The sequence below is a fragment of the Lachancea lanzarotensis genome, scaffold LALA0S02 (genome assembly GCF_000938715.1).
Source record: "Lachancea lanzarotensis genome assembly LALA0, scaffold LALA0S02, whole genome shotgun sequence".
Taxonomy (NCBI): domain Eukaryota; kingdom Fungi; phylum Ascomycota; class Saccharomycetes; order Saccharomycetales; family Saccharomycetaceae; genus Lachancea; species Lachancea lanzarotensis.
Window position 1 is genome coordinate 894240 of NW_019212880.1, and position 19527 is coordinate 913766.

Genomic DNA, 19527 nt, shown 5'->3' on the forward strand with positions numbered 1-19527 from the left:
GTTTTTCAGTCGGTTATGCCTTGCGTGACGTATTCTTCACCAGGCTTTATAGTAACAATGATTGGTGCAAAGTGACCAGATTAGAGCTTACTTCACACAACCATAGAGACTGCAGAACTGAGTCAAGTCTTTAAATATGTTTCTTGCCTCTTGCGTATTCCAGTTTCAATGTATAGAGGTTTGCAAATCGTGGAGGGCATCTTGTAGAACATTTAGGAGAGTGTCTTTGATTCTGAGTTGCTCGTTATCGAGATCGTGAGCGTAACCCAAGATCCCAAGGATAGACGTTACGCGTTTCACGTTGGAATCAGTGGCTTCCCGCTGCTCCTTTTGACGTGCCAAAGCCAGGTGTTCGTGTTCGACCGCAATGTGCTCCTGTTGCAGAGCCAATTGTTTATCGCGGAAGTCTTCATTCGCAACCCGCACAGCGGCTGCAATGTCGATTCTCCGCTTGGTTGGGTTAATGGCATCTGCTCCAATGCGACTGAGATCTGCTAATTCAGGTTCCACACTTGCGAGGCTGGAATCAATTGTATCGCCAATCATGTCGCTGACGCTACGTTTGGCACGCTGTCCTTCGAACTTCTGCAACAAAGTTTTGCGCTCCTCGGCTTCGTATTTCAGTTTTGTCACTTTTTCCAGAATAGAATCGACCCTTGGAACCCCAGTGAGAACAAACGGTTTTTTGATGTCACCAATGAAGAGACGCGAATGGGCCTGTTCTAGCAGGTATTTGAAACGCGTCTTGCACTGTAATTCGGTGGGGACTATCTGCGATGGAAAGTCCAAGGATCTCAAGACGTCGTACCACACACAACCCCATTTTAGCGAAATGAAACTGCTTTGTTCCAGCTTCCGTAAAGAAGGGTCATTGCAGTTTTCAAACCCGTAAAAGGGCCCAATTTCGTAACAATACTTCAGAAGATTGTAAGTTGAAGCTGTGCTCCATTTGAACTTATATTTTTTATCATTGTCCGCTGATTTATAGTCCATTTCTTCCATCAATTCATTGATGGCTGCATTTATTTGCAATTGAGCAGTCTTAAGGTCTCTTATCGTGTTCAAGTGTTGAAGAAGAATCTGCTGATCCCAAAATCGCACGGATGGTTCCAAATCTGCATCACCTACTTCGGGGTCGATTTTTGCCATTGGGTCCACATTTCCCACATCTGCGACTTCTGAAATACCCACTACAGCAGGATCTGTTCTGCTCTCGACGTCGCTTTCTTTACCTAGTTGATTCATCCTAACTGGTGCGTTCGAATCCACTTGATCTTTGCCTAAATCCTAACCGTTTGGTTGTTGCGACTGTAGGTTTTGAGTCGAAAAACAAGTGGACGTCTGTTGTTTTTCCTAGTCCTTTATATACGATTGAATTCATCGATTGAGCAGAAGCTCGAGTAGATGTTCGACTGAAGCATATAATAGAGAGTCAAGTAGACAACCGGGAAGAGGACGTTTGCTCGCACTAGTAAGACACTTGGCAGACGAGTAAGCCATAAGGATTGAGGTTGGTGAAGTTGGTATTTGTTGAAAGTCATGTTCAATCTGTGGATTTTGAAGGTGTTTCTTGTCGAGTGCGATGCTATTACTTCTTAGCGTGTGCTGGACCCTGACTGCATGGAGAATGGAATTGGTAGCTTGAGAGGAGTCGTAAGGGCACTTTGGGGCTCAGTTTCGCCCTTAGACATTTACTTCATACGTATCATTCACTTATTTATCGTTCATCACATCAGATGCGGCCTTTACTACCTTTTCGTGAAGCTCTGCAGGACCACTGGATGCAATGACACCCTTGGACAACAAAGTTCTACCCTTTGAAAAGTCCAGAGGCTCGTTTTTGAAGCTTTCAGTGTGCATACCACCCGCTTCGTGCACCAGCACGTTGCCTGCTGCATGGTCCCAGATTTTTTCCTGGTAAGACAACTTCAAGGGCAATCTGAGGTAAACGTCACCGAGTCCCAAAGCTAACAAACAGTATTTTACCTGAGAGTCTAAATGCAGCGATTGAGAGATACCAAGTGCCTCCTTGACCTGCGATTGCTCTGAGTGAGCAGAGTGACCCTTCTCAACACCCTCTAAAGAGACCATAGGGTTGGTGGAGGCCAGCGTGCGGCAATGCACGGGAGCCCAGTCAAATTCTGCCAAGGTAGGCGAAAAGAATGCACCTTGGCCTCTAACGGCACGGAAAATGTATCCCAATTCCTGTGCTAGACCAGCGTTTGCGTCCTTTCCACCCCATTGAGAAAGCTGTAAATTAGGGCATCCAATACATCCAAGCTGTACAACGCCATCCACGATCAGAGCAAGACACACCGCGTACTGTTCACCACGCAAAAATCCCTTTGTGCCGTCAATGGGGTCCAGGCACCAGAACCTGGATTTTGAACCTCCTTCAAAGTCACCTAAATCTATCACCTTGCGAACGTCATCGAGTGAGTCCAATGGAAATTGCGAGCTTGTGAACTGAAATTGACTTAGTGGGGAGCCTGAAGCACCAAATTTGTTTTTGTATTGCACATCGGTGGCCTGGATTTCTCTCAAGATTTTAGTGACGAATTCGCTGGTCAATCCTTTGGACTCTTCTTCTCCTACAATCTTGTCGTTAGGAAAGTTTGCTTTGATTGCATTGATGATAATAGCCTGAGCTGCGTAATCACCCACTGTTACGGGCGAGGTGTCCTCTTTCGTGATTGTGCTGTCCTTACTGGCGATGACCTGAGCTTGGATGCGTTTGGTCAATAAAGACGTCTTTCTCAATGCCTGAGTGGCTACAAAAAGCTCTTTTTCGAACGGCATTACTCAATTGCTAGCAGAAGGTCTGGAAATTCGTAAAGGGCCAAACAGAGAGTCAATTGGTTCATAAAAGTTTCGTCAAGTTTTCTACTTTGACTAGTTCAGGTGATATTATTCAAATTACGAGAGTTATCACATCATAGGTGAATAAACGATATCATGTGAGGGCAGTTGATCTGGCCAAAAACAAAGATAATATCTATAACTGCATTGAAATCTCAACGAATATGAAGCATAAAGAGAACGATTGGAGCGATTTCCATCGATGTTGGTTTCCACTGTTTCCCATAACGATCCCGTATGTTTCGCGTATTTTCGTTGATAGTGATATTTGAAGGATCAAGAGGTTTAAGCATCTTTTAGGCACTGTTGATGATTGGAATACTAACAGTTTATATATAGGAGCATACCACACTTCAACCATTTGCATTCCTTATGTTATAGATTGTTTCGCGTTTATGAACTACACAGTGTCAGATAGTAGATTGGAGTTCTATCACTCTGTACTATAATGTCACGACGACAGGTAAGTAATCACCAGTAGCGACATTTGATAGTGGATTACAAGTAAGTGGTCTTGATCTTCTACATCTCATTCTTGCCTATCTTGACGGTGTTATATTGTCCGTATGCTATTTGCTTACTCCCACAATTCTATGCTCGTGACTTTCAACTGCAGCCCGTTTGGTTCGGTGCTGTGCTCTTCTGTACTTACTACCCAAATTCTACATGCCTTTGATAACTCCGCTCCCCAGTATTCTTTCCTTGTGATAAATGGTGCAGTACTGACCAGCAGCCATTGCCCTTTGCGGCTCGCTAAGCTTGACGTTAAAAACCCCATCTGTAGCTGAGATTGCGGTGACCAAAATCGGGTCCTGGAGAGATCGATACTGTATGTATACTTCCTGGTTTTCCACATGTTTCGTAAGAACGGAATGAACGTTGTCAGGATCACCCAGAGGTTCGAAATTTGTGACCATTAATTGGTCAGAGAATAGCATTGGGTTATCACGCCTGCGACATATTACAATTTCATTTGTGTCTTGCAGTTTTTGCGCTACAAACCAGGCGCCTGAGTAGCGGGGATCGCCTTGTGGCATCGATAAGCCGATTTTTTGCCCTATGGTGTAGTTCCAGAGCCCTGTGTGTTGGCCCCATATTATCTTGGAGCTATTAGCCTCGTCTCGTGTAATTACGTCGCCAGACTGCGTCGGTAGATACTGTTGCAGAAAGCTCTTAAACTTGTTATGCTGGGAGTTTGCGACAAAACAGATCCCTTGCGAATCACGCTTATGAGCAGTAGGCAGCTGCAGCTCACTGGCCATCTGTCGTACCTCTGGCTTTGTAAGTACTCCCATTGGAAAACAGAGATTTGGTAGTGCCGTAGATGGGATCTGCGATAGATAGTAACTTTGGTCTTTTGCCCTATGGAAGGCCCGTAATAAATGAATTTCCCCGGATAAAAGTGAAGGGAGTGCTTGTGCGTAGTGGCCGGTTACCAGCCAATAATTATTATTTCCTAGCTTTGAATCTAGATGTGCTTTGAGCTTGCCAAATTTGATGAACTTGTTGCACCCCACATCTGGATTCGGTGTGAACCCTTGCTGATATCCTTGCAGCATAGGTTCAAACACATCCTGCCAGTAATCTTGCTCAAAATTGACACGATCTACCGGCAACCCCAGATGTTTGCCGACCTTTTCGACATCCTTCCAATCCCGTTCGTGACAGGCCTCTTTTCCTGGACCAACGGTGTCGTCAGCTGCAGACCAATTTTGCATGTAAATACCTTGTGCTTTAGGAAATCCAGCAAATAATGCAGCTGCAACAGAGGAGTCCACTCCTGAGGACATAGCCACTACGATGTTGTCAAATTTACCTGGAACCCTCAAAGACCCATACCCCGGTAAATGCCTCGAATTAAGCCCTGAAAGTTTCAGAAACTGTGCAAGACATTTAGTTCTATCCATCTAAGTATCCCGTTGGATCTAATTCCACTTCTAGGTGCTTCTTATGGGATCTTAAAGGATGTGATTTTTGAGCTTCTCACTACTGACATTTTAACCGGTTCTTTACTGTAATGAAAATATTGAAAAATTTCAAAGCGATGAGATGAGATGAGCTATGCGATGAGCTATTTAAACTCAACTAAAGCACTACAAAGAAAGCTTTTTGAGACGTAATACAGTGTAAAATCAAACTCTGCGACTGCATATTACTTAGTGTGCAAATAATGGCTAAACTCACGTCCAAAAGACCTAGAGAAGAGGAAGTTTTGTCCGATGATGAAGGTGTTGTAGACATCGCAAGCAACATTGCACTTGATGGAGACGAGAGTAGCTCCAGCGATGAAGACAGTGACAATGGAGAAGAGAATGAAATTCGGGATATCATAGAATCTAGTGATGACGAGAAGGATGAGAAAGAGCGTACCTCGTCGAAGCAGAAAAAAAGCACGGACGGGAAAAAACCTAAGTCGGTTTTAGCCTTCCCAACTTTGGAACTATCAGATGATGAAGATGCTACAAGGACAGAAGGAGCTCAGGATGCTGCTGATGAGGTCACTGAGTATTTTTCAACCAACAGCAACGCCAACGCCAAACACAAAAAAGGTTCCTTCGCCAGTTTTGGACTATCAAAGTCTATTTTGTCGAATATCGGCAAAAAAGGATTCCGCCAACCTACTCCAATTCAGCGTAAAACCATCCCGCTGATTTTACAGAGGCGTGATATTGTGGGTATGGCAAGAACAGGATCTGGTAAAACTGCCGCGTTCGTGCTCCCCATGATTGAAAGACTCAAGTGTCACTCTGCTAAGATTGGTGCCCGTGCCGTCATTCTTTCGCCTTCGAGAGAATTAGCATTGCAAACCCATAAGGTGTTTCGTGAGTTTGCGAGGGGTTCGGATCTTCGTGGTGTTCTGATAACTGGTGGTGAGTCGTTAGAAGATCAATTTTCCGCAATGATGTCCAATCCAGATGTTCTCATAACCACTCCTGGCCGTTTTTTGCATTTGAAGGTGGAAATGAATCTCGATTTGAAATCCATGGAGTACGTTGTGTTCGATGAAGCTGATAGATTATTCGAAATGGGTTTCGAGGAACAGCTCAACGAGCTATTGGCAGCTTTCCCTTCCAACAGACAGACATTATTATTTTCGGCTACACTGCCCGCTTCTCTAGTTGACTTCGCCAAAGCGGGGCTTACGAATCCCGTTCTAGTGAGACTAGATGCTGAGACTAAAGTGTCTGAGAATTTAGAAATGCTGTATTTGACATCCAAGAATGAGGAGAGGGAAGCAAACTTGCTGTTTCTACTGCAAGAAGTCATGGAAATTCCGGTTGCCACGGAGGAACAACTACTTGAATTTCGCGAGAAAACGAAAGAGGATGATGACAGCGATGATAGTGACGCTGCTGAGAATAGCAGGGATAAACGCAGCAAAAAGAAACATAAATCTGGGCCGCGGAAAAGGCTACCGGCAGCAAACGAATTACCTTCAGAAAAAGCTACCATTGTTTTCGCTCCAACAAAGCATCATGTTGAGTACATCTCACAGCTGCTAAAGAACTGCGGGTATCTTGTTTCTTACTTATACGGAACACTTGATCAGCATGCTCGTCGCCAGCAGCTTTTCAACTTCAGATCTGGCTTGACAACAATTCTGGTAGTGACAGATGTGGCAGCTAGAGGTGTTGATATTCCTATGTTGGCCAATGTAGTGAATTATTCGCTGCCTGGTTCCTCCAAGATTTTCGTGCATAGAGTTGGTAGAACAGCAAGAGCCGGTAACAAAGGTTCTGCTTACTCTATCGTTTCTGATAACGAGCTACCATATCTCTTGGATCTAGAACTGTTTTTGGGGAGAAAAATTTTGTTGACGTCGATGTTTGAAGCCACCACCCAGATGCTGAAATCCAAGTGGATCAGTGAAGGCAACTCAGAATTGACTTTCAAGCCACCGAAAGTTTCATACACTAATCGGATGGTGCTAGGTAGCTGTCCGAGACTTGAACTCGAAACTTGTGGGGATCTATTCAAGAATCTTTTGCAATCGAGCTTTGATTTGCAGCAACTCAAGGCTGTTGCTGCTAAGGCTGAGAAGCTTTATTTCAGGACACGGCCGCCTGCGTCCCAAGAATCAATGAAGCGTTCCAAAGAAGTTGCGTCAAGTGGGTGGGATGAGCAGAATCTCAAGTTTGGCAAAAATGTCGAAAAGGAAAAGCTCGATTTCCTAGCTAAACTTCAGAACCGTAATCACAAGGATACTGTATTTGAATTTGCTCGTAATCACGACGACGAAATGGCAATGCTCATGAAGAAAAGACGGAGACAAATAGCACCAATCCAGCGCAGGGCTCGTGAAAGGAAAGAGCTTCTAGAGAAAGAAAGAATGGCAGGCTTAAGGCACACGGTAGAGGATGAAATCTTGAAGGGCGACAGTAACGAAGTTGGTTACTCTGTACCCGAGGAAGTTTTGAATCGCGCATTTGAAGACGCCGATGAGGTCTTAGAGAGCCAGAAACCAAACAAGAAATCAAAAACCTACAAGGACCCCGCTTTCTTCCTATCGCATTACGCACCAGCACATGAGGTTCAAGACAAACAGTTGCAATTGACGACAGGGTTTACGAACGATGCCGCCAACGCTACTTTTGACCTGCACAACGACGACAAGGTGCAGAACCATAAACAAGTGCCCACTGTCAAATGGGACAAAAAGCGCAAGAAGTATGTGAACTCCCAGGGCTTGGACAACAAAAAATACATCATGGGCGAGAGTGGCCACAAGATACCTGCCTCGTTCCGGTCAGGAAAGTTCGACGAGTGGTCCAAGGCACGCAAACTCGGGCCTATCAAGGTAGGTGCTCGAGAATCAAGTACCACCTCGAAACTGCTCAACGACCCTACGGGACCTGGTGGATCGCAGAGAACTGTTGGTGGAAAATTCAAGCACAAACAGGTCAAAGCTCCTAAACTTCCCGACAAGCACAGGGATGACTACCACACTCAGAAAAAGAAGGTTGAAAAGGCCATTGGCAGCGGTATTTCTGTCAAGGGCTTCAACAAGCCGGGTTCTACGAGCGAGTTGAAGACTCCACAGCAAATCTACAAGGAAAGAGTCGCAAAGGAAAACCGCAAGGCCAAGAACGCTCGTCCTTCCAAGAAACGCAAGTACTGAAAGAAACTACGCCTACAAAGTTTTGCAAGTGCTTTAAATACAATTAGATACTTGAATACAGACTCCTGTCAACAATAGCTGGCTATCATGGTATCGAAGCTTGATGATGGACTCTGAGCGATCACTTTTTCCTTGTATGTCGTCCTGGATGGTTAAGCATTCAATATTTCATACTATTGAACTAAATCTCTAGGCCAACATCTCAGATCAAGAAAGCCTTACAGGACAACACATATGGTGGCTTATGAGAATGCTAGACAGAATTTGGAAGAGCTGGAGTTGATCGAGAATGCTATAAGTGCTCGTTTCAAGCGAAACCCGGAGCTATTCTATAGAAATGTAGATCAATGGAAAGCGATGAGCCTGGAATGGGAACATCCCGATGAGCCGCAACAAAGCAGGTCTGAAAACAAAATTTATATGACAAAGAAGCCCAAACGCAGCAGGAAACAAATAGTCGCTCAGGAACATGAAATCGCTTTGTTTTTGGATGCATATCGCAAAAATTGCGACGAATTGTTAAATCTCGAATTTGAAGATGCAAGAAAATATCAAGTTTCTGACGGTTCTATAGACGTTCTGTTGCGTGAAATTGAGGCAATTGGAGATGGTTCTGATGGCAGCAAGGATCATAATGACAATGGAGACTATTCTGCCGATATATACGCAATGTTTTCGAATTCGACGTCTTCTGCGCCAGATATAAGGTCAAGAAAAGCGCAAGATGTGGACGTGATGGCTATTTTTGCAAAGGATGAACAATACGGAGAGGTTTTGGATCTGACCACATTCCATCAGCAGTGGCTGGGCGTGGTTAAGAGGGGCGACGTCACTTTTTTGCAGTTTTTAACACAGATGGAAAAGTTCCAAACCAAAGAGTTTTTGACGAATTCAGGAACAAACCGTAACAGCGGAGCTTACCGGGACTTTGTTTCACTGCTCTGTAGCTATATCGACGGGCTCGCTCGGCGTGCATACCCGATCTTGGATTGGAAAAGTGTGGACACAAACGTGGCGACAGAATTTCGAAGCTACCTAGAAACTCCGGTAATCGACGAGCAAACACTGGTCTACTACTGTATTGCATGCGATAAGCACTTCAAAGTCCAGACTGTTTACTTGGCACATCTCTCGGGTAAGAAACACGCTGGAAACCTGCGTAAAAACGAACTATTTTTGGCCCAGGAGCATAAACTGCACAAGTTCTGTCAATTTTTAGCGCCGGAGCTATCACACACGCGAGAATTTGTCGAGAGAAAGCTGGGGTTTACGTCAGTCGAGCGTGAAGCTGAGCTCGAAAGGATCACGGCCAACTATGAGGCACCTATCTACACCGTGTCTGAGCCCGAAGACCACATTCCAGAAGGGACAACTTCAGAAACACCAAGTAATTTGGACAACGCCCCAGATTTGCCTCTTGGGCCTGATGGATTTCCGATTCCGTATTGGCTCTATAAGCTACAAGGGCTGGACATTGAGTATCGATGCGAGGTGTGCGGAAATTATGTTTACAAAGGACGTCGCCAGTTCGAAAAGCACTTTACAGAGCCCCGGCACACCTTGGGTCTTCGCAAACTGGGCGTAGAACCCTCTGCTACGTTCCAAGGTCTTACAACAATTGCGGATGTGCAAAAATTGGCTTCCAGCTTACAATCGAGGGCAACCAGTACAATGGCTCGTTCAAAAGCCACCAAGATGGATGTGGAAGTGGAAGATCAAGATGGTAATGTTATGACACAACAGATGTATGAAGAACTGGAGAAACAAGGTTTATTGTAACTGTGCTTTGCTGTGGTGTGGTGTGGTGTGTGGGTTTAAATTTACACATGTATCAAACGCATGTGACCTCGAACTTTTCAAAAATCACACGTGACCATTGTGTGGTCGCCATGTGAAAGTCACACGCCCCGAAAAATTTCAAATGAAAATTAAGACTACTTGAACAATCATCAACATCATCACTAACATCATCGAGCCATCTTAGTTAACCACTTTTAAAAGTTATTCACATCCCTGCTTCAAGCCCACTGTGAAGCTAGAAGTAATACACAATGGTCTCTAAAAAGAGCAAAAGGAGTAACGGCAACCTCAAGAAGGCAGCAGCAGAGATCAGTACGGTTTCCGGAGATCAAGATGGGTCCAAAAACGACCTAAAACAAACCAAAACTGATTCCAAGACCGCAAACGAATCGAAAAGGTACAATTTCTTGGTACGTACGGTGTGGACTTTTATTATGATCAGTGGTTTTTTCATAACGTTGGCTTCAGGCCATTTTTGGTGTGTACTTCTGATCCTGGCTTGCCAAATCGCGGCTTTCAAAGAGTGCATCCGGGTCACATCGATTTCAGGCCGTGAGAAAAACCTGCCGTTCACACGTACGCTAAACTGGTACTTTCTGTTCACAACTATCTACTATCTGGATGGCAGGTCATTGTTCAAGTTCTTCCAGTACTATTTCATACACTACCGGGCGCTCAACTTGGTGGCCATGAACCATCTGTTCATTTGCTACTGTTTGTACGTTCTGGGATTTGTGTTTTTCGTATTCAGTTTGCGTAAGGGCCATCTGAAGCTGCAGTTTGGATCATTGTGTGTAACACACATGGTATTGCTGTTGGTCGTTTTCCAGGCCCATCTGGTGATTAACAATGTGCTAAACGGTCTTATCTGGTTCTTGTTGCCTTGCGGATTGGTTATCGTTAACGACATTTTTGCGTACTTGTGTGGAATCACGTTTGGACGTACCAAATTGATTGAAATCTCACCCAAGAAAACGCTGGAAGGGTTCTTGGGTGCGTGGTTTTTCACCGCCATAGCCAGTGTCATTCTCACACGGTTGCTCACACCATTCACATATATGACCTGTCCTGTCAAAGACATCAATACCAATTTCTTCACCCCGCTAACGTGCGACTTGAATCCCGTTTTCCTTCCCCAGAACTACAGGCTGCCGCCCATTCTGTTTGAAAAATTTGGTATCAGTAGCGTCACCATCAAGCCTATCTATTTGCACGCATTAAACCTCGCTACTTTTGCATCCTTGTTCGCACCCTTCGGTGGCTTCTTTGCGTCGGGTCTCAAGAGAACTTTCAAAGTTAAAGATTTCGGCCAGTCCATTCCTGGCCATGGTGGTATTACCGATAGAGTCGATTGTCAGTTCCTCATGGGCTCATTCATGAATTTATACTATGAGACCTTCATTAGTGAGAAAAGAATTACCGTTGACACCGTGATTTCCACTATCCTACTCAATTTCAATGAAAAACAGATTGTTCAGCTCATCAAGATCTTGAATGAAGTTCTATACAGCAATGGATTTCTCAGTGATAAAGCTTACGGTCAATTATCGGAATTGTATAATATTTAACTGTCTAATATGACAAAAATCGGACATTGACCGAAACACTATCGAACCAAAGGTATTAAGACGCTCAGTAATTAGTAGCCTGGTAGCTAAGCACTTTCCATTTTTACAGATCCGTCATCCGTAACCGAGGTCAGTTCAGTTTCTCTAGAAATCAGCAAATGGACACCAAAGCAGTAGATGACTTCAACAACAAACTCCATTACCACGAACATGCTCAATGAGGTTCTCCAGTCTCCATTGAAAAAGCTAAACTTGTGGTAGGCGCTCATATTGGTGGTCAAGACGAAGGAAGAAGCAATGACATAGATGAACCGAACTAAAAAAAACGGCATTGCCAGTAAGACAATGAACACTCCTGTAGATTCGATTCGAGTCGCACTATTGCGCACTTGGAGGTACATTACCAAACCGCTTGCAACAAACGCCAAATACAGTGCGAGGTAAAGAATTGACGAAGCTTTCACAAGAGCGATACCTGTAGTCATGGAAGACCCTCCATTGGCCCAATCATTGTATCCAACAATGGCGATGATAGCAGGTACAATCACAGTAATTCTGATAAATTTTTGGAAACGTTGTGGCAAATCGCCTGTTGGGCAAAATGCCCGTGTCAGCAAAATCAACGGTGCTGTTGCGAGCGATGTCAAAATCGCTCCTGTGGTGACAAGACTAACCGAGGGGTATTTTGTTGCGCCCTGGCTGTTGATTGCGTTGACAGTTTGAATGGCTGCATGGACACTCACGGCGCAACCACTGATCTTGAGAGCAGAAATTGAACAAAGTATAGCTCCCTTGCTCAACTGACGTCTTCTCAACAATGCCCCCACAGAAGCCACTAAAAGGATGCTGTAAAAGACGAGTTCCACCACTAGCACGGTGTGTTGTTTATTGTCCCAGAAAGTAGTCTTGGTAGTCATTTTTGAATATCAGTCGCTGTGATGTATGTTATTAAGTTGTTGTATGTTACTAAGTTGTTTGCTTGGACAAGATAGACTATTGAAAACAATATAATACTGCTTCCCACCAAGACTCAACTCCCATTCTTATACTTTTCCAGATTATAGTTGCTGCTGTCGAGATGCTTTCAGTCTTGTTTCTTGGTCCAATGGCAGCCTGTTCTACCGCTACTGGAACTCATACCTGCGCCTATCTCCTGACTTAATTTCAACGCTTTCTCAGCCGCGGACTGCTTGGAACCTTGTCCTGTGGTGGTTGCAGCATGCACGTACCAAGGCTTTTCAAATTATCTGAGCGCCAAGCCTTTTCTCTCTTTTTCTTTCTCGACTTGTTTCTTCGCATAACCTTTGCAATTACCGGGGTCTTGAGAAATTGAACGGCACGGCAAAGGTCCAAGAGGGTCCTGCAGTAGTTTCTGTTTGTTTTCGTAACAGTCCAAGGCCTGATCAGCGTGGGTTGCAATACCCGAATGGATATGCTACAAAGGCTCCTGCAGAGTGTAACTAAAATGCGGAATATCGGTAGGTGCATTTGTTGGCTTTTGATTGGTTACAATGCATCCGTTAAGCCTTGGCAAGGCTTGGCCAGCATTCGCGAGCGCGCGCCAGCGCTCGTAAGCCTCTCTAAAGCGACAGAGGATAAGCCTCGAGAGAGGCTTGGCGTGTGCCAGCCGGTCGAGAAAAAAATTAATACAGTGAAAGCCGACTCGAAGAATAGGTCAAGGGTCAACTGAATGGCCGTACCACACCTGGTTCCAAAACAAAGACAATGACGAGGCACTAGAGCACTCTCTGAATTACTGGGAATCCAGTTGACCGGCCAGCTTGATTGTTTGCGGTTCTTTTTCGTAACTTTCTTCTTTGGTTAGTGTTAGATTGCGTGTACTAGCAATTACCAAACTGATGCTCTCATGGCAGCGTCAAAAATGTGGAAGAGTCGCTGTTAAGCATCGCACTGATCGGAAAAAGGTTGCAAATCGTCTGTTACCATACCAGGTGGGGTCTCAGAGCTTTGGAAATTCAAAGAACAGTAGGTTTCCGCCAATCATCCGAAGGTGCATGTTTTCGTAGATGCGGCCAGATCCACCACGGGGAGACAGCTTCGAAAATCCAGTAGAATCTCTTGTATCCAATTTGAAGCAACAAACTTATTGCTTAGGTTGAAAGACAATTCCCGTGCCATGACACTTCGCAGACAAAGACTCTCGACCCAACGAGCATGAACAACTTTTCGGGATTTTTAGGTGGGGACAAAAAGCCGCCTGGTGGCCTTTCCATTTCAGCAAATGCAACACACGCTCTATTGGCAATCAAAATCTTGTTATTCGGTTCCATTCATAGCTTATTCATTTTCTACAATTTCACTTGTTTTTGACCGTTTTGCTCGGTAAGAGTCACTACTTAAAGCTGGAAAACTGCCTAACAAAAATGCAGAACGATCAGGCCCATTTTTAAATGTCCTTTTAGACCGTAATCCGCCTCTAATTTAGTGTTTATGAGCCTGTCTGGGTGGATGCCACTATATGAAATAAATGTGCCATGCAATCATCGCTCGAAGCTCATCTCATCTCAAATATCACCGTGAAAGAAGAAACAAAAAGCATCACCGAAGCATCGTTTCCAGCTCGCTTGGAAGCCGCAATACAAGTTCATTGGACTGGCATGGCGATATTTTCTCTTGACGAGGACATCGCAAGGCTAACCGTCAATGGAAGCTGTGCTTTGATCGACAGCGAAGATGACGATTTCGAACAGGAAACATCGGGCGAAATATGGCATAAAAATCTACTTTCCGTGGGACCACAGCCGGAGCAGCCATCGTCGCAGGTACATCTCTCGATACCTTCCAGCTCACCTTTGAACATAAGCAAAGAGCGGAGACGGTCTTCTATCTACGACAAGATGAGCGTTGTTACGCCCCCAAATACAAGACGAGTGCAGATGACTCAAGCCGAACCTATGGGTACCGGGTGTACTTGTAGTACTGCTACACTTGGAAAACATGGCCCGCGTGTACTGGAAGATTTCACACCTATCAGGGTATTAGGCCGAGGAGCGTACGGGAAAGTACTGCTCGTCAAAGACTCGCATACGAACCGTTTGTTTGCGATGAAACAACTGAAAAAGGCAGAAATACTGATCCATGACGAATCCTCGATGTTCGAATCCGAGGAATACGCACTTGAAAAGAAACTGGAGCGGACTTTTGCAGAAAGAACAATCTTGTCGAAATTGGAGCATCCCAACATCGTGAAACTTTTCTACACGTTCCACGACCATCATCAATTGTATCTGGTGCTCCAATTCATTCCTGGGGGTGAGCTTTTCTATCACTTGAAGGAGCAGGGTGTATTGGATGAAGACACAGTAGCATTCTATGCTGCAGAAATAAGTTCTGCTATCAAATTTCTACATCAAAGGGGAATAGTTTATCGCGATTTAAAACCAGAAAACTGTCTTTTGGACGAACGGGGACATCTGGTGCTAACTGATTTTGGACTCAGCAAAAAAAGCGCCAGTGATCCCGCTAGTCAAACAGATGGTATCGAACTACAAGAAGGAGAACCTGTTGAGACTCTCTATTCGATCATTGGCACGCCTGAATACTGTGCCCCAGAGATTCTCGACGGCAAGCCCTACACTCAGAATTGCGACTGGTACTCTCTTGGATGTTTAGTGTATGATATGCTTACGGGAAAGCCACCATACACGGGTCCCAATCACAAGGTCATATTGAACAAAATCTTAAAGGACAAAGGACCTAGGATTCCGACATTTTCTAGCGAAGGTATGAAAGATTTCTTGGGATCTTTACTCCGAAAAGACGTATTAAAAAGATGGGATGTTGATAGATTATGGGCTGTTGACGGCCCAAAGCCTAAGAAGAAAAAGGCTGGACAAGCGAAAACCACAAGCTTTCAGTCTCACTTTATATTCCGTAAAATTGACTGGACTAAACTGGAGAGTGGGGAACTTCAGAAAACGACTAATGGCCCAATTTTGCCTATCATTACAAACTGGGAGCTGGCTGAGAACTTCGACACAGAATTTACGAATATGCGTTTGGACAGTGCAGGTGGATGCATTGATCCCAAACAAGAAGTAAAACCGGAACACGCTCATCTTTTCCAGGGATTCAGTTACGTTGCGAGCTCAAGCTATCTGGAACGCCATTTTTAACGAGCTGGGTCTGAAAAGCCTATCGCAATTCAAAAGCATAATGGTGTTGGGGGAGGTTATGGTATTTTTTAGCGTAATTGTGTAGTATAGCATAAATAATTTCAACTAGGTGATAGAGAACGTTGATGATCGGGTTCGACGCTTAAAGAACAAATCCTGAGGCTCTTCGGCGCTATTGATTGCTTGTTTTTTTATATTGATAATCTTGAGATATGCGTGCCAGGTTTTTCGTTCAGTTTTACCCTTTAGAATGTGCTTTCCTATGATATAATTGATACGTTGCTTTACTTCGTCATTGTCGTCAAGCTGAGAGCCTGGGAATTCAGAGTTCGAAAGAGTCCCTGGCTGTAAGACATCTATCAAATTGTCTACTGGTTCAGTGTCGCGATCCATCCATTTGTTTCCGGCTTTGAAGCAAGTTAACAGGTCGTTTTTGGTGAAAGAGTGAAGCGACATTAGTTGCTGAACAATAGAGCTTACAAGTTCCAAACCAGAATGACCAAATGTTCGGAAAGACGAATAATGGATTTGATGTTTGTTTTTATACTACATTGTCGCAAGCAGAAAATGTTATTGACTGACATGTCAACGACGTAAAAATTAGAGAAGAGGAATCTGAAGCTGAATCGTGTTCCGAGAGCTTGAGCCATGCCGTATAAATGCCTGGGTCACTTTCTTCAAACTTGTGCCATTCAGAAGCATCATCGAGAGCGTAAACTCTTCACTTGGTAGAGGGGCATTTTGATCAATCTGAAGAGAAAATACCCAATCCAGTGCGTCCGTGCAAAAAGTTTCTCGGAAGAGAAATCATTCTGACAGTTGATTCAAATGGTTTGCTCGTCTCACAGCCCAGTTGCTGGTTCACAGTGTTCAACGTCACCAGTGTTTTCGACCCAGCGACGAATAAGTACGAAATGATATTTCAGGACCCTGTGATCGTCGGTTTCCATGGATGCCGAACAATGGACGCATTGAAGAGAGTGGACGCGAGACCCAATCCACCGGTAAAAGAGACCTACACCTACAAAATGTTCCCCATAGCGTTGCAAATGTTAATGAAACTAGACACATACCTCGCGAAGAAATTAGGAAACCATTGGTGTCAATTCCAAAAAAAAAAAAAACAAAAGGAGCCAGAACTTCAGCGGTCGCTCGGAATAACTCGAAAAAGCTTGTTATGACATATCCAACGCACTGTTGGAAATTTATTGTAAGTGTATCTTGTAGTATTGAACTCAGTCTATACAAGAACACCAATCTTCTTTACCCTGTCGTTTCCTTCGTACGTCTTTTCCGGTCTTGTCCTGGCTCCTCTAACTCTCAAAAACACCGCCCAAATTTGGTACAGCTGCTAATTGAATAAATACACAATCTTCGCGACGGCTCACGGTTGTTACATCCTCTCCCAAATCCAACAACCCAACTTTCACCTTCTAACCTTTCAATATCAAGTTCCGTGGCTCCAAAAAACTACTGTCAGACTCCAAATATTGCAAGCAGTTCGGAAAAATTACTGCCAGCGCTGTGTAACGTCTCTATCTTCCGCTAGATGTCTTTTCGATTTGCTGACACCTTTGTTTGACAACAATAGTTACTATCAATATCTAGAAATATTACTGAAAGTACCGTCTGCTTCGATCACGAAATATTCACACCTCCCAAACCACTCAACTAGCCACGTATGAGCCTTTTTCAAGCTACCAGAGGCTTGCCAAAAAGAGTGGGTGCAAGCTTGGATCTTCTTGGAACGCGTTTGAGACAGTCAAATCATGTTTTTAGGCGAGGTAAACCCAAAGCCTTGTCGACCATCATTATGGCCATAGTAGGTCTTATCGCAGTGATAGCAGTAATTCATGGAGTTCATCGGATTCACGATGGAGACATCTCTATGGACATGCTGCTTTATGATGATGATGGATACTCGAACGGAAAGAACCAGGGCTCAAACGAAGAAATAGATTCAACGTATTCTGATGACTACGAAAATATCAATGCAGGCGTGAATCAGGAGCACTATGGAATAGTGAGCAAAGCGGTGGAGGAGACTTTGAAAAGGATAATGAAGTTCTCTCCTGACGGTAAACTGGACACTACCAGGAAAAAAGAGTGCGTCATCGCCGATGTTTCAATTACGGACACTGCCCAATTCCACAAATTGACTGAAGAATCCTTAAGCAACTGCGTGCAAATCTCTGACGATACGTTGGGCAAGCTGCGCGAGGGTTTTGAAGGTTTTAGAAAATCCATTGCGGACGACTTATTGCCTTTGTTTGAAGACGAAAACGAGTCTGCTTTCCACGGCGAGGGAATCGTGATTGTAGGAGGTGGCAAATACACACTGTTTGCCCTGCCTGCGATCAAAGCGATCCGTCAGAATAGCGGGGTCAAAATCAAAGACAGCATCCCAATCGAAATCATCATTCCTCCACAGGACGATGCCGACAAAGGATTTTGCGAAAACATATTGCCAGTACTGGATCCTACTGGGCTCACCAAGTGCGTGTTTCTAGATAAAGTGCTGAAAAAGGAGTCGTTGCAGCACTTGCAGGGCTATCAGATCAAGCCATTGGCTTTGCTGGTGTCGAGTTTTGAACGAGTTTTGATGCTGGACTCAGACAACTACGTTGTCAACTCGCTGGAGGGCTACTTCACTAATCAAAAGTTTGCTGAAAAAGGTTTGGTCCTGTGGCCTGACTACTGGCGTCGTTTGCACCATCCCAAAATCTACGATTTGCTGAATCTGCAGCTGGAAAGAGACCGTAAAGACCGGAACTCGATTGACGACGGCACGCCAAGTTACATGTTTACAGCAGACGCCAAGACCACACCATTTCACGATCTAGCCAACACGATCCCTGATGGTGGCACAGAATCAGGCCAATTGCTGCTTGACAAGAAAAAACACTTGAACACGCTACTCATGAGTTTGTACTTCAATTACAACGGACAGTCTTATTACTATCCTTTGCTAGGCCAAGGTTTTGCAGGTGAGGGTGACAAGGACACTTTTGTATTGGCTAGCCGGGTTCTCCACGGTCCCAACTCGTGGCACCAGGTGAAAACGCCAGTTTCTGCAATAGGCCACTGGACAGACACCAAAGACGAGATCCGAATTCCGGACGCAGAGCTCAACAAAGCCGGCGACTCCAAATCTTTCAGAGGCACTGCAATGCTCCAGCACGATTATATTGAGGACGCTAGGTGCCATGCCATTGCTCGCGAGGTGCTGGGAAACAGCTACCGTGCCAAAGAGGACAAGTTCTGCGACGAATGGTTCAAATCCCACAAGGCAGACTTCAGTAACAACGCTGATGAGCGCCATAAGCAGTGCCGCGACAGTTCTGAGGTGCGTGAAGCCTACTACGCCGACATCCGAGACTCCTACAACATACAAGACTTCCTTGCCTTTTTCAAGTACACTAAAGTCTCGTTCGTCCATTCCCATCTGCCCAAATATGACCCATGGGAGTGGTATCAGTCCGGCGATATGATGTATGACGGTTCCAAGGCCTACAAGAATCACCAGAATGACCCTCAGTACAAACCAGCCGGCTCTGGACACTACCGCATGTACGGATCAAAGCTTTCCGAAGTTACCGATTACGACCTTGAGTTGGCCAATTGGGATGCGTTCAAGACTTACTTGTGCGATATGAAAGACGGCTACAAGAACTTTGGATATTTGTCTGCCAAGATCGCTGCTAGCAAGACCCCAGTCAAAGATTACCACGATATGTGCACCTACATCAACGATCGAGTGACTTATTTGAAGAGCACTTCCTGGGATGATTTGAATGTGTGAAGCACTGTTAAAAACCCTTGAGCTCACACACAAGTGAACTAGCTGCCAGAGTACATCGTATTTAGTTAGTGACGAGCTCAAAAGTATTAAAGCTATCATTACAAGAGAACGAGTACTACTCCTATTTTTTACCCGATATATATTCATGTACCTAAGTTGGTATAAAGTTTGTCAAGTTGGTCAAGCAGATCAAGTTTACTCAAGGTAGGTTAGATTTGGTCAAGCAGATCAAGTTTGGTCAAG

At 44.6% G+C, this 19527-nt stretch overlaps 10 protein-coding genes across 10 annotated transcripts; 5 read left to right on the forward strand and 5 right to left on the reverse strand.

The window, feature by feature from the left end:
* Window positions 1-165: 165 nt before the first annotated feature.
* LALA0_S02e09912g (LALA0S02e09912g1_1) lies at window positions 166-1245 on the reverse strand (the record flags this gene model as incomplete). The annotated part of the gene is made up of 1 exon (XM_022774008.1): window positions 166-1245. The coding sequence occupies one exon, from the start codon at window positions 1243-1245 to the stop codon at window positions 166-168; it is 1080 nt and encodes a 359-aa protein (XP_022627477.1).
* Window positions 1246-1713: 468 nt separating this feature from the next.
* On the reverse strand, window positions 1714-2799 carry MET22 (LALA0S02e09934g1_1; the record flags this gene model as incomplete). Its single annotated transcript, XM_022774009.1, has 1 exon — window positions 1714-2799. The coding sequence occupies one exon, from the start codon at window positions 2797-2799 to the stop codon at window positions 1714-1716; it is 1086 nt and encodes a 361-aa protein (XP_022627478.1).
* A 722-nt stretch (window positions 2800-3521) lies between these two features.
* Window positions 3522-4766, reverse strand: SLM3 (LALA0S02e09956g1_1; the record flags this gene model as incomplete). Its single annotated transcript, XM_022774011.1, has 1 exon — window positions 3522-4766. One exon carries the CDS (start codon window positions 4764-4766, stop codon window positions 3522-3524), a length of 1245 nt encoding a protein of 414 aa, XP_022627479.1.
* A 263-nt stretch (window positions 4767-5029) lies between these two features.
* Window positions 5030-7978, forward strand: DBP10 (LALA0S02e09978g1_1; the record flags this gene model as incomplete). Its single annotated transcript, XM_022774012.1, has 1 exon — window positions 5030-7978. One exon carries the CDS (start codon window positions 5030-5032, stop codon window positions 7976-7978), a length of 2949 nt encoding a protein of 982 aa, XP_022627480.1.
* A 234-nt stretch (window positions 7979-8212) lies between these two features.
* On the forward strand, window positions 8213-9757 carry PRP9 (LALA0S02e10000g1_1; the record flags this gene model as incomplete). The annotated part of the gene is made up of 1 exon (XM_022774013.1): window positions 8213-9757. One exon carries the CDS (start codon window positions 8213-8215, stop codon window positions 9755-9757), a length of 1545 nt encoding a protein of 514 aa, XP_022627481.1.
* A 272-nt stretch (window positions 9758-10029) lies between these two features.
* On the forward strand, window positions 10030-11346 carry CDS1 (LALA0S02e10022g1_1; the record flags this gene model as incomplete). The annotated part of the gene is made up of 1 exon (XM_022774014.1): window positions 10030-11346. One exon carries the CDS (start codon window positions 10030-10032, stop codon window positions 11344-11346), a length of 1317 nt encoding a protein of 438 aa, XP_022627482.1.
* Window positions 11347-11432: 86 nt separating this feature from the next.
* Window positions 11433-12263, reverse strand: LALA0_S02e10044g (LALA0S02e10044g1_1; the record flags this gene model as incomplete). Its single annotated transcript, XM_022774015.1, has 1 exon — window positions 11433-12263. The coding sequence occupies one exon, from the start codon at window positions 12261-12263 to the stop codon at window positions 11433-11435; it is 831 nt and encodes a 276-aa protein (XP_022627483.1).
* Window positions 12264-13964: 1701 nt separating this feature from the next.
* Window positions 13965-15482, forward strand: YPK3 (LALA0S02e10066g1_1; the record flags this gene model as incomplete). Its single annotated transcript, XM_022774016.1, has 1 exon — window positions 13965-15482. The coding sequence occupies one exon, from the start codon at window positions 13965-13967 to the stop codon at window positions 15480-15482; it is 1518 nt and encodes a 505-aa protein (XP_022627484.1).
* A 105-nt stretch (window positions 15483-15587) lies between these two features.
* Window positions 15588-15938, reverse strand: LALA0_S02e10088g (LALA0S02e10088g1_1; the record flags this gene model as incomplete). Its single annotated transcript, XM_022774017.1, has 1 exon — window positions 15588-15938. One exon carries the CDS (start codon window positions 15936-15938, stop codon window positions 15588-15590), a length of 351 nt encoding a protein of 116 aa, XP_022627485.1.
* Window positions 15939-17163: 1225 nt separating this feature from the next.
* Window positions 17164-19284, forward strand: LALA0_S02e10110g (LALA0S02e10110g1_1; the record flags this gene model as incomplete). The annotated part of the gene is made up of 1 exon (XM_022774018.1): window positions 17164-19284. The coding sequence occupies one exon, from the start codon at window positions 17164-17166 to the stop codon at window positions 19282-19284; it is 2121 nt and encodes a 706-aa protein (XP_022627486.1).
* Window positions 19285-19527: the final 243 nt, after the last annotated feature.